The 16,217-nt window shown below is 55.5% G+C and overlaps 1 protein-coding gene across 1 annotated transcript in view; it reads left to right on the top strand.

Moving 5' to 3' along the window:
- LOC122382590 (uncharacterized protein DDB_G0284459-like) overlaps window positions 1-16,217 on the top strand; it is an 88,589-nt gene that overhangs the window by 36,657 nt on the left and 35,715 nt on the right. The window contains exon 3 of the mRNA XM_043368125.1: window positions 9,148-9,384. Within this exon, the coding sequence (XP_043224060.1) occupies window positions 9,148-9,384 (237 nt within the window). The remainder of the gene's footprint in view (window positions 1-9,147; window positions 9,385-16,217) is intronic.

Raw genomic sequence — 16,217 nt, 5'->3', positions numbered from 1 at the left:
AGCTGCCACGGCCACCCGTCATGTTCCCTAGAGCTCGCGCAGGGGAAAACACCCGACGCGGCCTGTCCTTAAAGGCAGAAAGCTCCCGAGAGCTTGTTTAGCCAACTTTAAGCTCCTAAGAGCTCTCGCAAATCGCAGCCATCCGTGATGCTCTCTTGCGCTCCCTAGAGCTCGTGGCATGAAACATACGTAGCGGTCTGCCCCCAGGGCAAGATGCTCTCAAGAGCTCGGAGCTCGCATAGCCAACTGTAAGCTCCCAAGAGCTCTCGTCAGCAACCTTAGAGCAATAAGCTCCCGAGAGCTCGCACGGTTACCCGTCATGCTCAATAGAGCTCCCGCTGTGAACACTCTTAGCGGTCTGCCCCCAACGGCAAGAGGCTCCTAAGAGCTCGCACAGCCAACTGTAAGCTCCCAGGAGCTCTCGACACGAACCCCATAGAGGCTTCCCCCGAGGGCAATAAGCTCCCAAGAGCTCGCACGGCCATCCGTCGGCTCCCAAGAGCTCGCGACAGTAACACCCGTATCCGTCTGCTCCCAAGGACAATAGGCTCCCGCCGGCTCGAGCAGTCGCTTGTGCTCCTAAAGCTTCCAACAGTAGCGCCTATGCGGTCTGCCCCCAAGAGCAATAGCTCTGAAGAGTTTGCGCAGCCACCCGTCCGGCTCCAACGAGCTCTAGACATTGGCACCCATAGCGGTCTGCCCCCAAGGGCAAGAAGCTCTCGCGAGCTCGCGCAGCCATCCTTCGGGCTCCCAATAGCTCTCTACAGTAGCACCCATAGCGGTCTGCCCCCAAGGGCAATGAGCTCCCGAGAGCTCGCACAGTAACCCGTCATGCTTCCTGGAGGTCGCGACAGAAAACTATCGTAGCTGCTAGCCCCCAGGGCAAGAAGCTCCAAATAGCTCGCCCGGCCACCGGTCAGGCTCCCAAGAACTCTCGACAACAGTGGCCTTGGCGGTCTGCACCAAGGGCAGTAGTACCCAATAGCTCGCGCAGCTCCCTTCGTCAGGCTCCCAGGAGCTCTCAACTTCAGCGCCCAAAACGGTATGTCCCAGGGCAAGAGCACCCAAAGCTCGCACAGCCACCTGACATGCCCCCAGAGCTCTCGACAGTAGAGTCACTAACGGTGTGCCCCCAAGGGCTATAAGCTCCCAAGAGCTCGCACCGCCAACTATGATCTCCCAAGAGCTCGCACGGCCACCCGTCATGCTCCCAAGAGCTCTGGACAGTAGCGCACATGCAGCCTGCCCTCGCACCGTCAACTATGATCTTCCAAGAGCTCGAAAGCCCCCGTCATTCTCCCCCAGGCTCCCGACAGTAGCACCCACGCGGTCTGCCCCCAAGGGCAATAAGCTCTCCAGAGCTTGCACAGCCCCAACGCCCGCACCGGTCAGATGACCGTATAGGTCGCCGGCAGATACAGATAGTCGGACGGGTCGCTCTGGCGCGTCCACACATCCGGAGCTCACACCCGCCGCGGCCCGCGGCCCGGTTGTGAAACGAAAGAATTGCTGGCACGCAGCCCGCCGAAAAAGGCAGCGCGTTACGCCCTCCTCGTCGATCCAGTGCCGGTCCCCGCACCGCCGCGACACGTGCGAACCGTCGCACACTGCCCGCAGATGGCCGAGCCGTTCGCGCCTACCCCCCCCCCCCTGCGAGTGACGAGGGAGGGGGGTGGCGAGCGCCCCTGTGTGTGCCGCCGCGCCACTCGAGCCGGCCAAGCGCCCGCCCTGTCACCGCGCCCTCCCCCTCCCCCACCAGGGATGGGGGGCGCGCAGCTGGGTGGACGCCGCCCCGCGGCGCATCCTCCAATCCAGTAATTAGACCGGGACCCGCGCGTTGGCCGCGCGGTGGACCTTTGGCCCATATCGCGTGCCCCTCCCCGCGCCGGGCGGTTGCGGCGCAGCGGGCGCGGACACGCGGCGGGCAGAGAGAACAGGGCGAACAGCAAACATCGGGTAAGATAACCGGACCTCTTACTCCCGCCCAAGGCGAAAAGCACACAGATCTGGGAAGAGAACCGGGCCGCTCCCGGCTACCAAGTACGGCCTTGGGTGTCGCTCCTTGAGGGTCAAGCGCGGCGGCGTCCGGCGAGCGCCAGGGGGCTCCCGACAGTGCCACACCCAGTAGCTGCGCCTAAGGGCAATAAGCTTCCAAGCTCGTAGGGCTGCCGTCGGTCCCACAGGCAAAGCTCCCAAGAGCTCGTACAGCTTCGGTCGCCCCAAGGGCAATAAGCTCCCAAAAGCTCGTACAGCTACCGTCGCCCCAAGGGCAATAAGCTCCCAAGAGCTCATACAGCCGTCGTCGCCACTAGGTGCAATAAGCTCCCAAGAGCTCGTACCGCCTCAGTCGCCCCCAAGGGCAATAGGGCTACCGTCACCCCCAAGGGCAGCAAGCGCTAAGCTACCAAGAACACGTACAGCCACCGTCGCCCCCAAGGGCAGAAAGCTCTCCCCCAAGGGCAATAAGCTCCCAAGAGCTCGTACAGCCATCGTCGCCCCAAGGCCAAAGTTCCCAAAAGCTTGCGCGGCCATCGTCACCCCAAGGGCAAAGCTCACATGAGCTCGTACAGCGACCGTCGCCCCCAAGCGCAGCAAGCTCGCTCCCAGGGCAATAAGCTCCCAAGAGCTCGAACGGCCGTCGTCGCCCTCAAAGGCAAGCTTCAAGAGCTCGGACGTGTGCTGAAGCCTTCGAGGGCAGGCATCAAGCTCGCCCCCAAGGGCAATAAGCTTCCAAGAGCTCATACAGTCATCCATCGTCGCCCCCAAGGGCAGTGAGCTCCTAAGAGCTCATACGGCTACTGTCGCCTTCGAGGGCAGCAAGCTCGCCCCTAAGAGCAAAAAGCTCCTAACAGCCCGTACAGCCAACGTCGCCCCCAAGGGCAAGAACCTTCCAAGAGCTACCGTCACCCCAGGGGCAGCAAGCTCGCCCCCAGGGGCGATGAGCTCCCAAGCGCTCGTGCAGCCATCGTCACCCCAAGGGCAATAAGCTCCCAAGAGCTCGTACAGCTACTGTCGCCTCAAGGGCAGAAAGCCCGCCTCCAAGGAAAAATAAGCTCCCAAGAGCTCGTACAGCCATCGTCGCCCCCAAGGGCAATAAGCACCCGAAGGCTTGTACGGTTACCGTCGCCCCCAAGGGCAATAAGCTCCCAAGAGCTTGTACAACCATCGTCGCCCCCAAGGGCAAAGCTCCCAAGAGCTTGTGTAGCCTCAGTCGCCCCCAAGGGCAACAAGCTCCCAAGAGCTTGTACAGCCATCGTCGCCCCCAAGGGCAATAAGCTCCCAAGAGCTCGTACGGCTACCGTCGCCCCCCAGGGCAGCAAGCTCGTCGCCCCCAAGGGCATTAAGCACCCAAAGGCTTGTACGGTTACCGTCCCCCCAAGGGCAATAAGCTCCCAAGAGCTTGTACAACCATCGTCGCCTCAAGGGCAAAGCTCCCAAGAGCTTGTACAGCCTCAGTCGCCCCCAAAGGCAATAAGCTCCCAGGAGCTTGTACGCCATCGTCGCCCCCAAGGGCAATAAGCTCCCAAGAGCTCGGACGGCTACCGTCGCCCCCAAGGGCAGCAAGCTCGCCCCAAGAGCAATAAGCTCCCAAGTCGCCCCCAAGGGCAATAAGCTCCCAAGTCGCCCCCAAGGGCAATAAGCTCCCAAGAGCTTGTACAGCCATCGTCGCCCCCAAGGGCAATAAGCTCCCAAGAGCTCGTACGGCTACCGTCGCTCCCAAGGGCAGCAAGCTCGCCCCCAAGAGGAAGAAGCTCCCAAGAGCTCGTACAACCATCGTCGCCCCCAGGGCAAAGCTCCCAAGAGCCCGTGCAGCCTCAGTCGCCCCCACGAGCAAAGCTCCCGAGAGCTCGTACAGCCTCAGTCGCCCCCACGGACAATAAGCTCCCAGGAGCTTGTACGGCCGTCGTCGCCCCCAAGGGCAATAAGCTCCCAAGAGCTCGTACAACCATCGTCGCCCCCAAGGGCAAAGCTCCCAAGAGCCCGTGCAGCCAGAGTCGCCCCCAAGGGCAATAAGCTCCCCAAGAGCTTGTACAGCCATCGTCGCCCCCACGGGCAATAAGCTCCCAAGAGCCCGTGCAGCCTCAGTCGCCCCCAAGGGCAATAAGCTCCTCAAGAGCTTGTACAGCCATCGTCGCCCCAAAGACAATTAACTCCCAAGGGCTGCAACAGCTACCTTCGCCCCCAAGGGGCAGCAAGCTCGCCCCCAAGGGCAATAAGCTCGAGAGCTAGGACAGCTACTGTCGCCTTCAAGGGCAGGAAACTCCCAAGAGCTCCCACGGCCGTCCGTCAGACCCGCGATAGTGGCGCCCGTAGCGGTCTGCCACCCTCCCCCCCCCCCCGGTCATCCCGCGGCGCTTGCCCGGTCGCCACCGGCGCTCTGCTCCTTCAGCGCACCCTGCCGAAGCTTGTCTAAGCTCGTTCTTATCAACCAGGAAGCAGGGATAGAAGAAATAGCGTTTCTCGTCCCCCGAGCAAGTGATTGTTCAAGCTGTCCAAGCCAGTGTAACCTTCGTTCAACCATCTCCCGAAATGAACATTAGACAAAACGGAATTCCGAAGGTCCAATCCCAGATGACACCACTAATCGGTCCGCGGCGTCGCATTGCATTCGCCAACAACCAGCGACCCGCACCACTCGGTCAAACTGACCCTCGACCGCTCACGCGGCTGCTCCTCGCCCGGCAAAGGCGGTCAAGCCACGCAAAGACGCGGGCACGTCAGAGCCCGCGTGGTCCGGAACAGCGACAGCCGACAGGTATCCGTGGTGTGCCTGCGAACCGACGGCGCGCCGCTGCGCGCGCTTTAGGTCTGTAAAAACTCAATAAGACATCATCTGGGACCACCACGATCACCCCGTTCCGGAAGGGTCACTGCCCCCTCGACTCTCCCTCAAACACCATGTTCCTTTCTCCTTGGCCCTGTCCCACTGCCCGTCCCATGACTCCAGCGGACAGTCACCCATGCCCCAGCTGTGAGCCATGCGGCCGGGCGCCGCCATACGACACCGTGACCGATAAGGCCGGGCTGTTTACTTTATTGGGTCTCCGCTGCCCGGTCCGCCGCGCCGCGGCGCCGGCGGGCCCGTGGACCGCGCGGACAAAGGGAGGGCCATTCCCGTTTTTGAGCGGCATTTCACTCGATGCTGCTACCACGCTGCTATCGCATTTTGCGAGCTGAAGTCACACATGTGACGACATTTTGGCAGGGTTGGAGATACGGATGTACGGATGTCATGGAAACCCAATTAGCACGTGTGATAGCGCACGCTGGCAGCGGCCGTAAACAGGGCCCTGGCCCGGCGCCTAGATCTGGCTGCGTGCGGCGTGCTTCGATGACGTCACCCACCCGGCTCCGCTCGCTCAGCCGGAGCGCAGGGGTTAAGCGCCGCTGCACCGTTGCAGCGCGCAGCGATACCAGGGTGCAGGTGGTCACGGGCCAACCTGATATCAGCCCTGAAAATGTCACCCGAGGTCACCAAGTCACTGACCGCGTTCGCCCCCAAGGGTACCGCACCGCACCCACCAGCCCCCAAAGGCTTCAAAGACCAACCAGCAGGCCCCTCAGCCGCTGCCACACTCCATATGCACAGGGACGTCTGACCCCGTCCCGCTCCCCCGCCGCAGTCGGCAGTCGCGCTGGCAACCAGTCACCGAACTGTGACAACAGGAGACAAGAACAGAACAGAAGGCAAGCGCTAACCCACAGTCTGGGTCCTCACGGAGCGCTCCCACGACCACAGCTGCCGCGGTGGCGCGCTTCAAGCGTCCAAAAGCTCTTGACGAAGCAACGAAAAAAAAAACGTCCACGACCGTCTCTCCCAAGCCGATATTGCCAGCCTATTCGATTTGTAGCACGAGATGTCGGACAACACCATCCAGATTAGACAGCGCGTGACTCCGCAATAACGCAAGTCGCGCGAATTCTGTCTACACGCTGATTATACATCGACAGCTGACAGCCATGACCATAAGCTCCCAAGAGCTGGAAAGTGGCGCCTTCGCGGTCTGCCCACAAAAGCATCCCTGCTCTCGAGAGCGCAGGTTACTGCGCCCATCAAGCTGTCGCGGCACCCGGCCAGTTACACAACAGCGAACTCGGCCCTTCGCTTACCTGTAGTCAGTGGCATCTACTGACAAACCTCGCGTCATGAGTCGTCACAGGCGGTTGGTTCTCTGCCTCCTAGCTCCTGCGCTGCGCTGAATCGCAAGGCACCGCCCTTCTGAGTACCATGCCACCACTCCCTCTTTCGCCGTCACTATTCATAGCCTCTCTGTCACTCCGAGTGTCACACAACGAGAGAAGCCAAAAAAATGTTGAGACCATGACCGATGGTCCGTCCCCTTCGCTGGCTCGTCTCTGACTGTCCTATATCCCGCGCTCCCCTCGTGCCTCCCGCCCCAGCCCGCCCGCTCCGCTTATCTCTCTCCCTCCCACCCTCCCTCCCTCTCCCTCGCTCTCTCCGGCATCTGTCTGCCCTCGCCCAACGCCTCTTAGCCGGGGGGCCGCTAAGTTGCCAATCATTCAAATCATTATGACATCGCCCGATGGATTACTTTTGCAGAACGTTTATTCCATGCGTTCTTGATTTTCTGCCAAGTGAGTGGTCACGCCATGCAACTACAACTACTGTAGTCATATGGTTGCCTGTTAATGCTGAAAAGGGCTGAAGCTGATTACGAGGCTTGCAGTAGAGGCTGTCGGCAGCGCGTTGCGACCTTTGGACTTAAGTCAGTTGGTAATGGGTCCACTGATGCAGGGTGCAGGCGCGTCTGGACTAGTGGTGCCAATTTCATGAAATTTCAATTCCAATTCCGATCCAATTCCAAGAAATTGCCAAGTAAATTTCCAATTTTGTCCAAAGCGGGGGCAATTCCAATTTTTAACGATTTTTGCATTTTTTGCGTAAATTTTTAAAGTGTTTAAAAGCGTTTTAAAGGCCTCCGTTTTAAAATTTTAAATTTTTAAAGGCCTTGTGTTCCGATTAATTTCCAAAAAATGTTAAGAATTCCGTCCAAATTCCAAATTGGAATTGGACAAAAATTGGAATTCCAAGAAAAGAAATTCCGATTGGCACCAATAGTCTGGACCATCCCTGGACCATCCCTGGAGAATCCCTGGAGGATCCTGTCATTCTCCGAACCGACAAGGCTCCGTCTCAGTGACCAGACCCGTGCCGTGACGCCCCGTCTGAACTTACGGTACTCGTTTTGCCCGTTGCTGGGGCGATACAGATCCCTCGTGCCTCGTACTCGACACCGATCTGGGTGTGGGTGTCAGTCATCCAGATTTCCGCCCTCTAAAGGACGCCACCGCGGCCGAGCAGCCGCGGCCGGTGCCATCGATGTCATCGATGCCGCTCAGTCTGCTCAGCCGTGCATTAGAATGGCGTGTTGTTGCTGAGTCCTGGTGTGGGCCTCCCGTGTGTTGCACTGTTGCTACGCAGGCCCCACTGCTGCAGTTCCCTCCCCAGAGAGGCGTCTCGCCCCCCCCCCCTCCCCCCAGTCGTCTGCCGTCTCGCCTGCGTCAAGGACTTATGCGTGAGGTCGGCCCGTCTAGGTATGCGACCTCGCCCGTCGCTGCGGCGGCTGTCTCGCGGCGTTTTTGGTCGCGCAGACATCTATCTCGCCTTCAGACAGGACAGCGTCCGAGGTATCAGGCTCGGACAGTGTCTATCTGCGATAGAGCGCCTCTATCTGGCCACAAGCGTCACGCCCGTGGAGTGTGGACGGACGCCATTCTGACCGACTCCTCTGCACTCGTGGAGAGTGGACCGCAGCTACACCTTCGCTAGGACATTTCCTACTTGACTTAACGGTGACCTTTGGTATGAGGTCACGCCGGAGGCAGTTGTGCTTCGGTAGCTGTCTGGAGAAAACGTGAGGACAGCGTGAAGAGGAGGTAGTTTCGACGTCGGTAAGTGGCCCGCTGCCGCCTCCAGCAGTCAGCTCTTTGTATCATTCAGTACCCCGTCTGCTGTCTGTGACGAGTTGCGCTCAAAGAGTTCTGCAAGATGCTGTCTCGATTCACAGAAAGGGCGCTGACGTCTTGCAGCGCCGATCTGACATAGGACCGGTCCAGTGAACTTCTGAGGCGGCAATAAAACATTGATTGTGGTACCTGTCCAACCGATCTGGATGGTGCAATCGTGGGGGTCACCTGCAGATCCCTGCTCTGTTATTCGCTTCAGAAATATTTTGTTGAAAGACTGCGCACATTCACAATGTTTAGGTGCTCATCCCACACCTTGTTATACCCTCTGTCAGCTTATGTTGTTGATAGGTGTTGATTATTTGGAAAAGCGCGGAGTGATTCCGGATTACTAGCTTCCATCAATCAAGCGCAACAAGCAAAGCAAACTTGCGCAGGTCATTTACTATCTTGCACTTCCAACCACGGGAAAATGAGGCTCATCATAGTCTCATATATCATCAGACTGACATCAAGCGATGTCCTACGCTCCTGTCCGTCGCTTTGTACTGCAGCTGTCTATAAATAAACTCCACCGCAGCTCTTGACTGATCCTTACGCAAGCTGCCGACCAAAACGAGTCGCATATTTCGACCAGCTACCTGAGGTTCCCAATTCTGCAAAGTGGCTACGCAGCGCTGCGTTCCCGAGCCGCTGCTAATGCGGCTGATGACCGGACTATTATGTCCGGTAGTTTCCGGCTGGTTGTTGCGGACAATGCGGACGCTGAATGCCGTGCTGTCGAGCACCCGTCAACACATTTCAATTCACGCCACGCGCTCGCAGGCGCTAAGCCGCGTCGATAAAGGCCGATTGCGTTCGCCGCGGACAATCGTAAATTACGGACGGTGTGTGGCAGCTTTGAAGTAACAGACGCGCCCGGCGGGATATTGGTCGAGTCTGTCCGCTTGTAGTTATTGTAGTACTGTGAAATGTTAGTTTTTTGCCCATGGTATTGCATATAGTGGACATTGTAGGTATAATAAATAATTTATATTGTATTATAATTGCATACAAAATCATTCTGCAGATGCATTCCGTTTTACTGAGTTCAGCCGTTTTGAAGCGCATCTTCCACCTCCCCACAGCTGTGTGTGATCTCGCCCAAGACCACTTGGCGAGACTCTCCGACAGCCCACTCGGAGCGCTCACCCCTCCCCTTCCCTTCCTGCCCAACAGACGAATACACCAAGATCCAGACCCCGCGTCAGGACATGATCTTCAAGAAGAGCGCCTTCACCCGTCGCCGGCCAGCCGCCGACGGAAGCCTGTCTGAGGAGGCCGAAACCATGAGCGTGGGTGCGGGCTCGGAGCCGGCACCGCCTTCCGAAAGAGCCGCCTGTCCCCCGGCGGAACAGACTTCCTCGGGAACTCCAGAGCTGTCTGAAGTCTCCAGCGAGGGCAAGGCCGCCAGCGGTGAGTACCCGCGCAAGCGGCTTGGATGTCAGAGAAAAAGAGGAGATAAAAAGTCGTGTGGATTTACGAAAACGTTAGAGCCTCATAAAACAGCACGCGCGTTTCTTTTTCTTTTCTTTCTTTGCGATGGTGACGCCAGGTCCCGCTGGCGTTGAAGGGCGTTGAAGTTACGAGGACATGGACATCGTAAGTCTGGAGTAAAGCAAACAGTGGCTCTAAGTCGCAAACTCGCGGCATCTCGGAGGAATGAGGCCGAGGTGAGGGTCTCCATGAGGGCCGATACGTGTGGCGAGATTCGGAGCGGCGGACCGGCAGAGATGATCGAGTGGCCCCGAGCGGTATTGCGCAGGCTATTAGCGGTGACATCCATCACCGGGATGATGGAGTTGGATGATAATACCGCCGCTTCCATCGCTGTCCCGTGGCCGTGTCAATGGTAAGCCTGAGAAAGAACGATGCTACTAGGAAATATTGGTGTGTTGGATCATTTTACTTGTGCATGAGTTAATATTTTTAACAATTATATCGAACTTAGGTAGAGTTAAACGTAGGCTAGCTCGATAAAGAAATTTGCCCTCGCTCACAAAACTAATTAAATCAACTACAGCCTTCTCTATATATGGAAAAGTTTGTGAATCAACCCACAGATGTATGGATAACGAAATTGACTGACATGTAACCAAAGGTCTGCGACAAAATATTTATACCTTATCACCCAGAATGACACATATGCGTTCGCGCGATGGCTTCAAAACGCTGGAGGGCTACGAGCGCCCTTTTAAAGAGCCGTCCATCACCGCTCAATTATGAACGGAATCGACCAAATCCGGCGCCCGATTACAAAACAGTTCGTGGGCAGAATCCCGGCTTCTGACCAGAGTACTAATCGATGTCGAGGCTTCGGGCTGGCAGATGATCCTGGCAGTTAGGCCGATTCAAGCAGCTTTAGCATCAACGACCGGGGAGGGAGGAGCGGTAAGTTGGAGACTCCCAACACTCCCATTGGGAACATAATCGGCTGGAGTGCAATATAGCATCCGTCCCTTGAGACCCTGGATGCAATTAAGTCGTGTGAATTTTGCATGTTAATCCATTGAACGATATTACGTACACAGGATAGCTTTCAAAAAGGTCACCTCACTATGGGTGGTTTCATTTTTTACGATAATCGGCTGCTGTTCAGCTGTTGTGTTGTGGCGGAGGACCGCCCTCGCCACTATTCTAGCTCAATAGAGCATCGATTCAGCGGTGGAGCGCTCGCCGACCGGGCCAGGGAATGGCACCGATGTGTCATCGTGACCGGCCTGATATTGGACCCGACCCGTAGAGCTATTGGTGACATTTTAACAATGACGTCATTGGCTGAATTCGGGAGATTTTTCGATTATTTCACCACCTGCACGGTAGTTGAGTTTGGGTGGGGTTTCACGAGGGATGGAAAGGGCGACTAGGAAAGAAACGCTGCGTGTACGGCATGACAACTTTTCGCTGCTAACAATGAATAATGACAGGTCAAAGAGTCACGGAGCTAGCGTCACGGGAGGTTGTCACGTCGGCGTTTTGTCGTCACGTAACGTGACAGCTACCACGCCCATGGAAGCGATGGTCATCTATTTTTTAGGTCAAATTTGGCAAAGTCTGGCATAGTGCTCTGTTCTAGGCCCCTCGCAGTCACACAGCATGTCACCATCTTTCCGTTCCCGCGTGTTTCTTCCAACAATCCCCTGCACATCCTTTTCGGAGGATCGGTGCCAGCGGACAAATCCCAGGGGCTGCTCGCCTCCCCTCGCGAACAGGGCTCCAACAGGTCACCGAGTCTCCAGTAACTCAGTCTAAACTGGCATTCCGGCGGTGGTGAGACGACTGGAACCGAGGGGACCGGGGAGCCGATGGTGAAACTTGGGCGGAACTTTGCCGGGGCCGGCGCCGGTGGCGGAATCCGCTGTATCTCCTCCTGTCTCGCCCGCTCGTCTCCGCTCGTTGGGAGTGTATCTCCGTCTGCGGTATTTGTCATCCATGACTCCGCGGGGGTGGCTCGTCTCGTCGCCAGGCACCACCGCGAGGGGGCTGCCTTCATTAGCGTGCGCCGGAGGTTGTTTGCGCTCACCGAGGTGGCCAGTGAGCGTTACCCCCGGTGGGCCGGTGCGCGACACATGTGTCCCCTCGCAATGTCCCACTCGGAGTCGCTATTCGCTCCTCACAGCGCTCTGGGGAAGAATTCGATGACGTGTTTTCGGTAATGTGAGCCGCTAGAGGTGATTCGCGTGATACATCGCCTCAGCGGGTGACCACCGAGACCCCTTGTACCGGCCGGCCGGTCGGGATCCTTACCTCGTCGGTGACAGTTTCACGGCTTGCCTCTGTGTGAAATATACGACTGAAGGTGATGTATGCCTCCATTCCCAGACTGCGCAGAACCGCACTATTTTTTCAGTCAACGCGGCACTCTCCTACCGAAATTTGACCCAAACATCATCAAATTTCATACAATCCATCGGTCACCCATCATCTCCGTCTAGACTTCGATTCCCGATAGTCCTGGCCGGTTACGTAATCCCAGCTCCCAGCAGATTTGCCTTGCCTGGCTTCGGGCGGCAGAGCCGTCCGTGCGCAGCTCTGCCCGACCCACGGAGCTGGTCGACTTCTGGCTGTTATTCTGTTGTCTTACTCTGCTCGCTCGTCATTCAGTGTCACCTGGCTGGCATCTGACGAACGGTAGCCTCCAACGGTCGAACGACGCGACGGCTGGGCACGCGGCCAGGTGGACTGGTGGAGGGCGGTGCGGTCGTCGGTAGTTAGACAGTCGCCACTGCGCTGGACAGATAGTTGGACATAAGACAGCTGCCTCTGGACATGTGAGCATTAGATGACGGCGCGGCTATCTTTAGTTACTTTAGTTAGACGGCCACCATTGAATTGTAGAGGGTTCAGCTCACAGCTTTTCTTTAGTCCTGGTAATATTTGACAGCTGTGTCTGGACAGTGGGCAGCTGTGGACAGCTGTGTCCGTTTCGTAATGCACAGTTGTGAGCAGCCGTGTCCATTGGACTGCGAATAGCTGCGTCCTTTAGACGCAGCCAGCTATGTCCGTTGGACAGTGAACGGCTGCTGATAGCTGTGCCCATTGGATAATTAGCAGCTGATGACAGCTGTGTCTATTGGACAGTGGAAAGTTGTATCCTCTGGACAGTGGACAGCTGCAACCGCCGCTGGGGGCGTCGCAGGTCGGCTGGTTGGCCGGCCAGCGAAGCCGCAGCAGTGCTGTCGCCGTCCGCGCGCCAGTATTGATCCGGCCTGGCCCGGCCCTGCACGGCCACACCGCGCCCGGCTTCGACACGCGCATCGGAACAGATTCGGACGAGCTCCCTCCGAGCCGAACTCGAATTTCCTTCCGGTGCCGCCAACCGAGAGAATTCAGTGATACAACTTGTTCTTTTATATACCCGCCATCGGTCTGTGTATCCGTTTGAAATTTGGCGCTCAAGACTGACAGCCGAGAGTCGCTCCGTGGGCCTGTCATCTGAAATAATTTCAAATATCTAGGTCAGAATTTGAAAAGCAGAAATACATAAGTTGAAATATACCAAAGCAAACTTGAGCCCAAAGCTGCTCTCATAAGAAACTTGCGAAATCTGCAACTGATAAATCACCGTTTATGCCAATCATTCCAAAAAACCTGAGTCGCACTTGTTCTCTCAATGCGCATATCAGTCGCTCAAAATCTGGTCCCATTGGTCGTAGGCATATCTCGGCTCCTGCCCGCATCGTGCTGCCAAATGACGGTATTTGGCAGCATCTGTGAGTCGTATCAGTCGTACCTACACGCCCGCAGCGCTCGGGACCGACAGACGGCGAAGCGACATGCTACTCTACATAGATCCACTGCATCAATTCGGATGCGGATTGAATGAAGAACGTCGTTCATTTTTAAACTGGATCGTGCTTGTTCTGAAGTGCAGTCAATGGGCGAGGAACATACGTATGGGAAGAATGAGAAAGGGAGAAGTGGAGATGTGCTTATCTTTCGCTTAGAAGGCGGAACGGGTAGCGTCGAAACGATGGATCTGGCATAAACTGGGTGCCTTATATAACGTGCGGCGCAGAGCGGGTTATATAAGAGGAGAGCGGCTCCACAGGAGAATTAGGCAACGCTGCGTAGGCTCGACTAGAAGAGAAGTGTGACTGCCACGTCCGATGGAGCTGACTGACTTTGAAGTCAGTCTAGTGGTACGATGTGATGTGAGTGGACTTTCTGAGCTATAGGCCAAGGCGATTCTTCGCCTTGAAGGAGCGTGCATCTCCTTTGTAATAGAAATTACTCAAAGAAGAAACACTCAAAGGAGCTTGAGCTTTTTTTGAGTTGCCCATGCAAAACATTAATGCACAACGCGTAACAAATAAAGGAGCATTTGCATTTTTCAGACATGTGGGTTTGTGGATAGATAATAGGTTGATTTTTACATGAACACTTAACTTTATTTATCAAGTTTGAGGCCCGTAGCTATTTCGTTGTTGTTTTTCTTGTTGTTTAAATACTAGATATTCAAGCTCTTTATGAAGAGCTAGTAATTATGATGAACATTCTTATAGCTTTAAAATTTTTGATTTACCATAACATGTACCAACTCAATATCTACATATGATTTTAGCTTGAACAGGGCACTTTCTGGATCCTGAAAAATGTTACATTTGTCTTTAAATTATGTAAAATTGATCAACAATCAGTACCACATGGTTACCAATCGAGATGGTTGTTGACCGGTGTTCGACACAGCTAATAAGTTTTCGTAACCTTAAAAATTAAAGAGTACCTACTTGTATTTTTGCGATAGTAAGTTATTCAACTGATATTTTTTTCGTGCGATGCATGCATGTTTTTTGTCGAATTTCTTATAGACATTCCCCCTTCCCATTCAATACTGTCGCCACTAAAAATAACAGCATCCAAAACCTGCCACCGCCCCTTCCTCTGGAGGTGATCGCTGACCTCCCATACCCCGGACCAGCTGATCGTAACGGTACACCGGGCCAGCTGACCCCATGCCAAGACCCCCCCCCCCCCTACTCTGGAGAGTCTGTCGAAGGTCACGGTTTGCCCTCGAAGAACGAACGAGACAGCCGATTCGACGCAGAGACACCAGATTGTCCCCCGGAACGTTCCTGGGCGTACCCTGTCGACCACGCGCTACCGAGAACGGTGACAGAGAGTCGTCCCATGACACCAGACGAGATTGGTTGCCATGGAGACCGCTGCGTGGGGGAGGGGGAGGGGGAGTGAGGGTGGACCGCGCTCGAAGGCTGCGTGATCACGGAAAGGCGAGGTAATTCTGGTGATATCGGTTGAATCGATGTCTAATGATGCTGGATTGCGTGCAGTGGCGACATTATTTGACAATGATTGGTCCTGCGGGCTCAGTATTACCGATCTCTATTAGAGCCTGTGATGGGGAGAGGGTCCTCTGCTATTCGATACTTCTATATTGGGGAGAGACACTGTCTGCAATGGCTGTAATGTTGGACTTCTGAATTTGTGTGCTTCGTCAATCTCTATTCATTGACGAAAGCCTAGTGCTTCCATATAAAATCAATATCGAAGCTGAGGGTCTTCAACGACTTAATCATGTTAATTGTCCCATTACGTCAATCTAAAATGGGAGCTTCGCAATCGCCAGCCGGTGAAGGAGATGGTGGGGAAAGGCGTGCTCGATTTCGCAAGCTACACAGTGTGCATGTTGCTTGCTCTTTTGTGCTACAACTCTCGTTGATTTGATGTGAGTGTGCATTCATTGGCACACATTTCAGTTCATGTCTCTTGTAGGAGCTGGTCTTCACTATTTCGCTGATGTGGCAGGAGTTTTTTCAACTCATCCGTCGTATTTTATTCCGTTTTGTTATCTCGTTGCATTACCTCTAAAACGGTTCTCGTTCGACCAGGCCTGGATCTTATGAAGAGTTCCAATACCGACTCTGGACATTATATAACGAACATTTCCGTCATGTGTCGGCCCTCACAGTTGGGCAGTTTCGGGCTCGAATGGACACGACGCTCGTTTCAAGTCGGTCGCCATCCGATTTTATCCGAGTCATCTAACACAAACTCGTCTGTGACATTCGCCAACACTGACGGCACCGTCTTCTGTCGCTGAAATCCGCGTGGTGCAACTCTTCTGTTCTATATTCCCTGGCCGCAATATCTATAAACCTACGAAAGGCTTATCGCTCGCCTTTTTTACTGCGTTCCTTTATAATTCCTGCGCATGTTTTCATTCTTTTACACTCTCCAACCTCCCTACGTGAGTCAAAAGTTAATTGCAGCTATTCTCATCTGTCTCTTCTTTTTGCTTTATTGTTTTCAGTTCCATTCCTCCCTCCTCTCTCCTCCCTCCTCCATCCCTCCATCCCTCCATCCCTCCATCCCTCCATCCCTCCATCCCTCCATCCCTCCGTCCTCCATCCTCAAACTCCATCCTCCCTCCTCCATCGCCCATCCCTCCATTCTTCCATTCCTCCCTCCTCCATCCTTCCATCCCTCCATCCCTCCATCTCTCCATCGGCGCCTGTCACCCAGCGCTAATGAGCGGCACCACAGATCAAAATAGCCCGGCTGCTATGCGCGCTATGTGCTCGTCGTATCCGACGGTGCCACAGCGTCGTGCCGACCACCAGTCACCCCATTTCGCGTGCCGCGCGACGCGGCGCCGGCGGAGACGCGACGCGCATCGTCGAAGGCGGGAGACGGCCGGCGCGGCTGTGGCGTTGGTGATATTGGATCCACGAGGCTGCTCCATGAGCATCCTGGCGAAGTCTAAAATGAGGTGCGAGCTATCAAAGTTT

Source organism: Amphibalanus amphitrite, unplaced genomic scaffold (assembly GCF_019059575.1).
Source record: "Amphibalanus amphitrite isolate SeventyFive unplaced genomic scaffold, NRLGWU_Aamphi_draft 000143F_arrow, whole genome shotgun sequence".
Lineage (NCBI taxonomy): Eukaryota > Metazoa > Arthropoda > Thecostraca > Balanomorpha > Balanidae > Amphibalanus > Amphibalanus amphitrite.
Note: the sequence above shows the minus strand (reverse complement) of the source record. Positions and strands in the feature narration are given on the sequence as shown.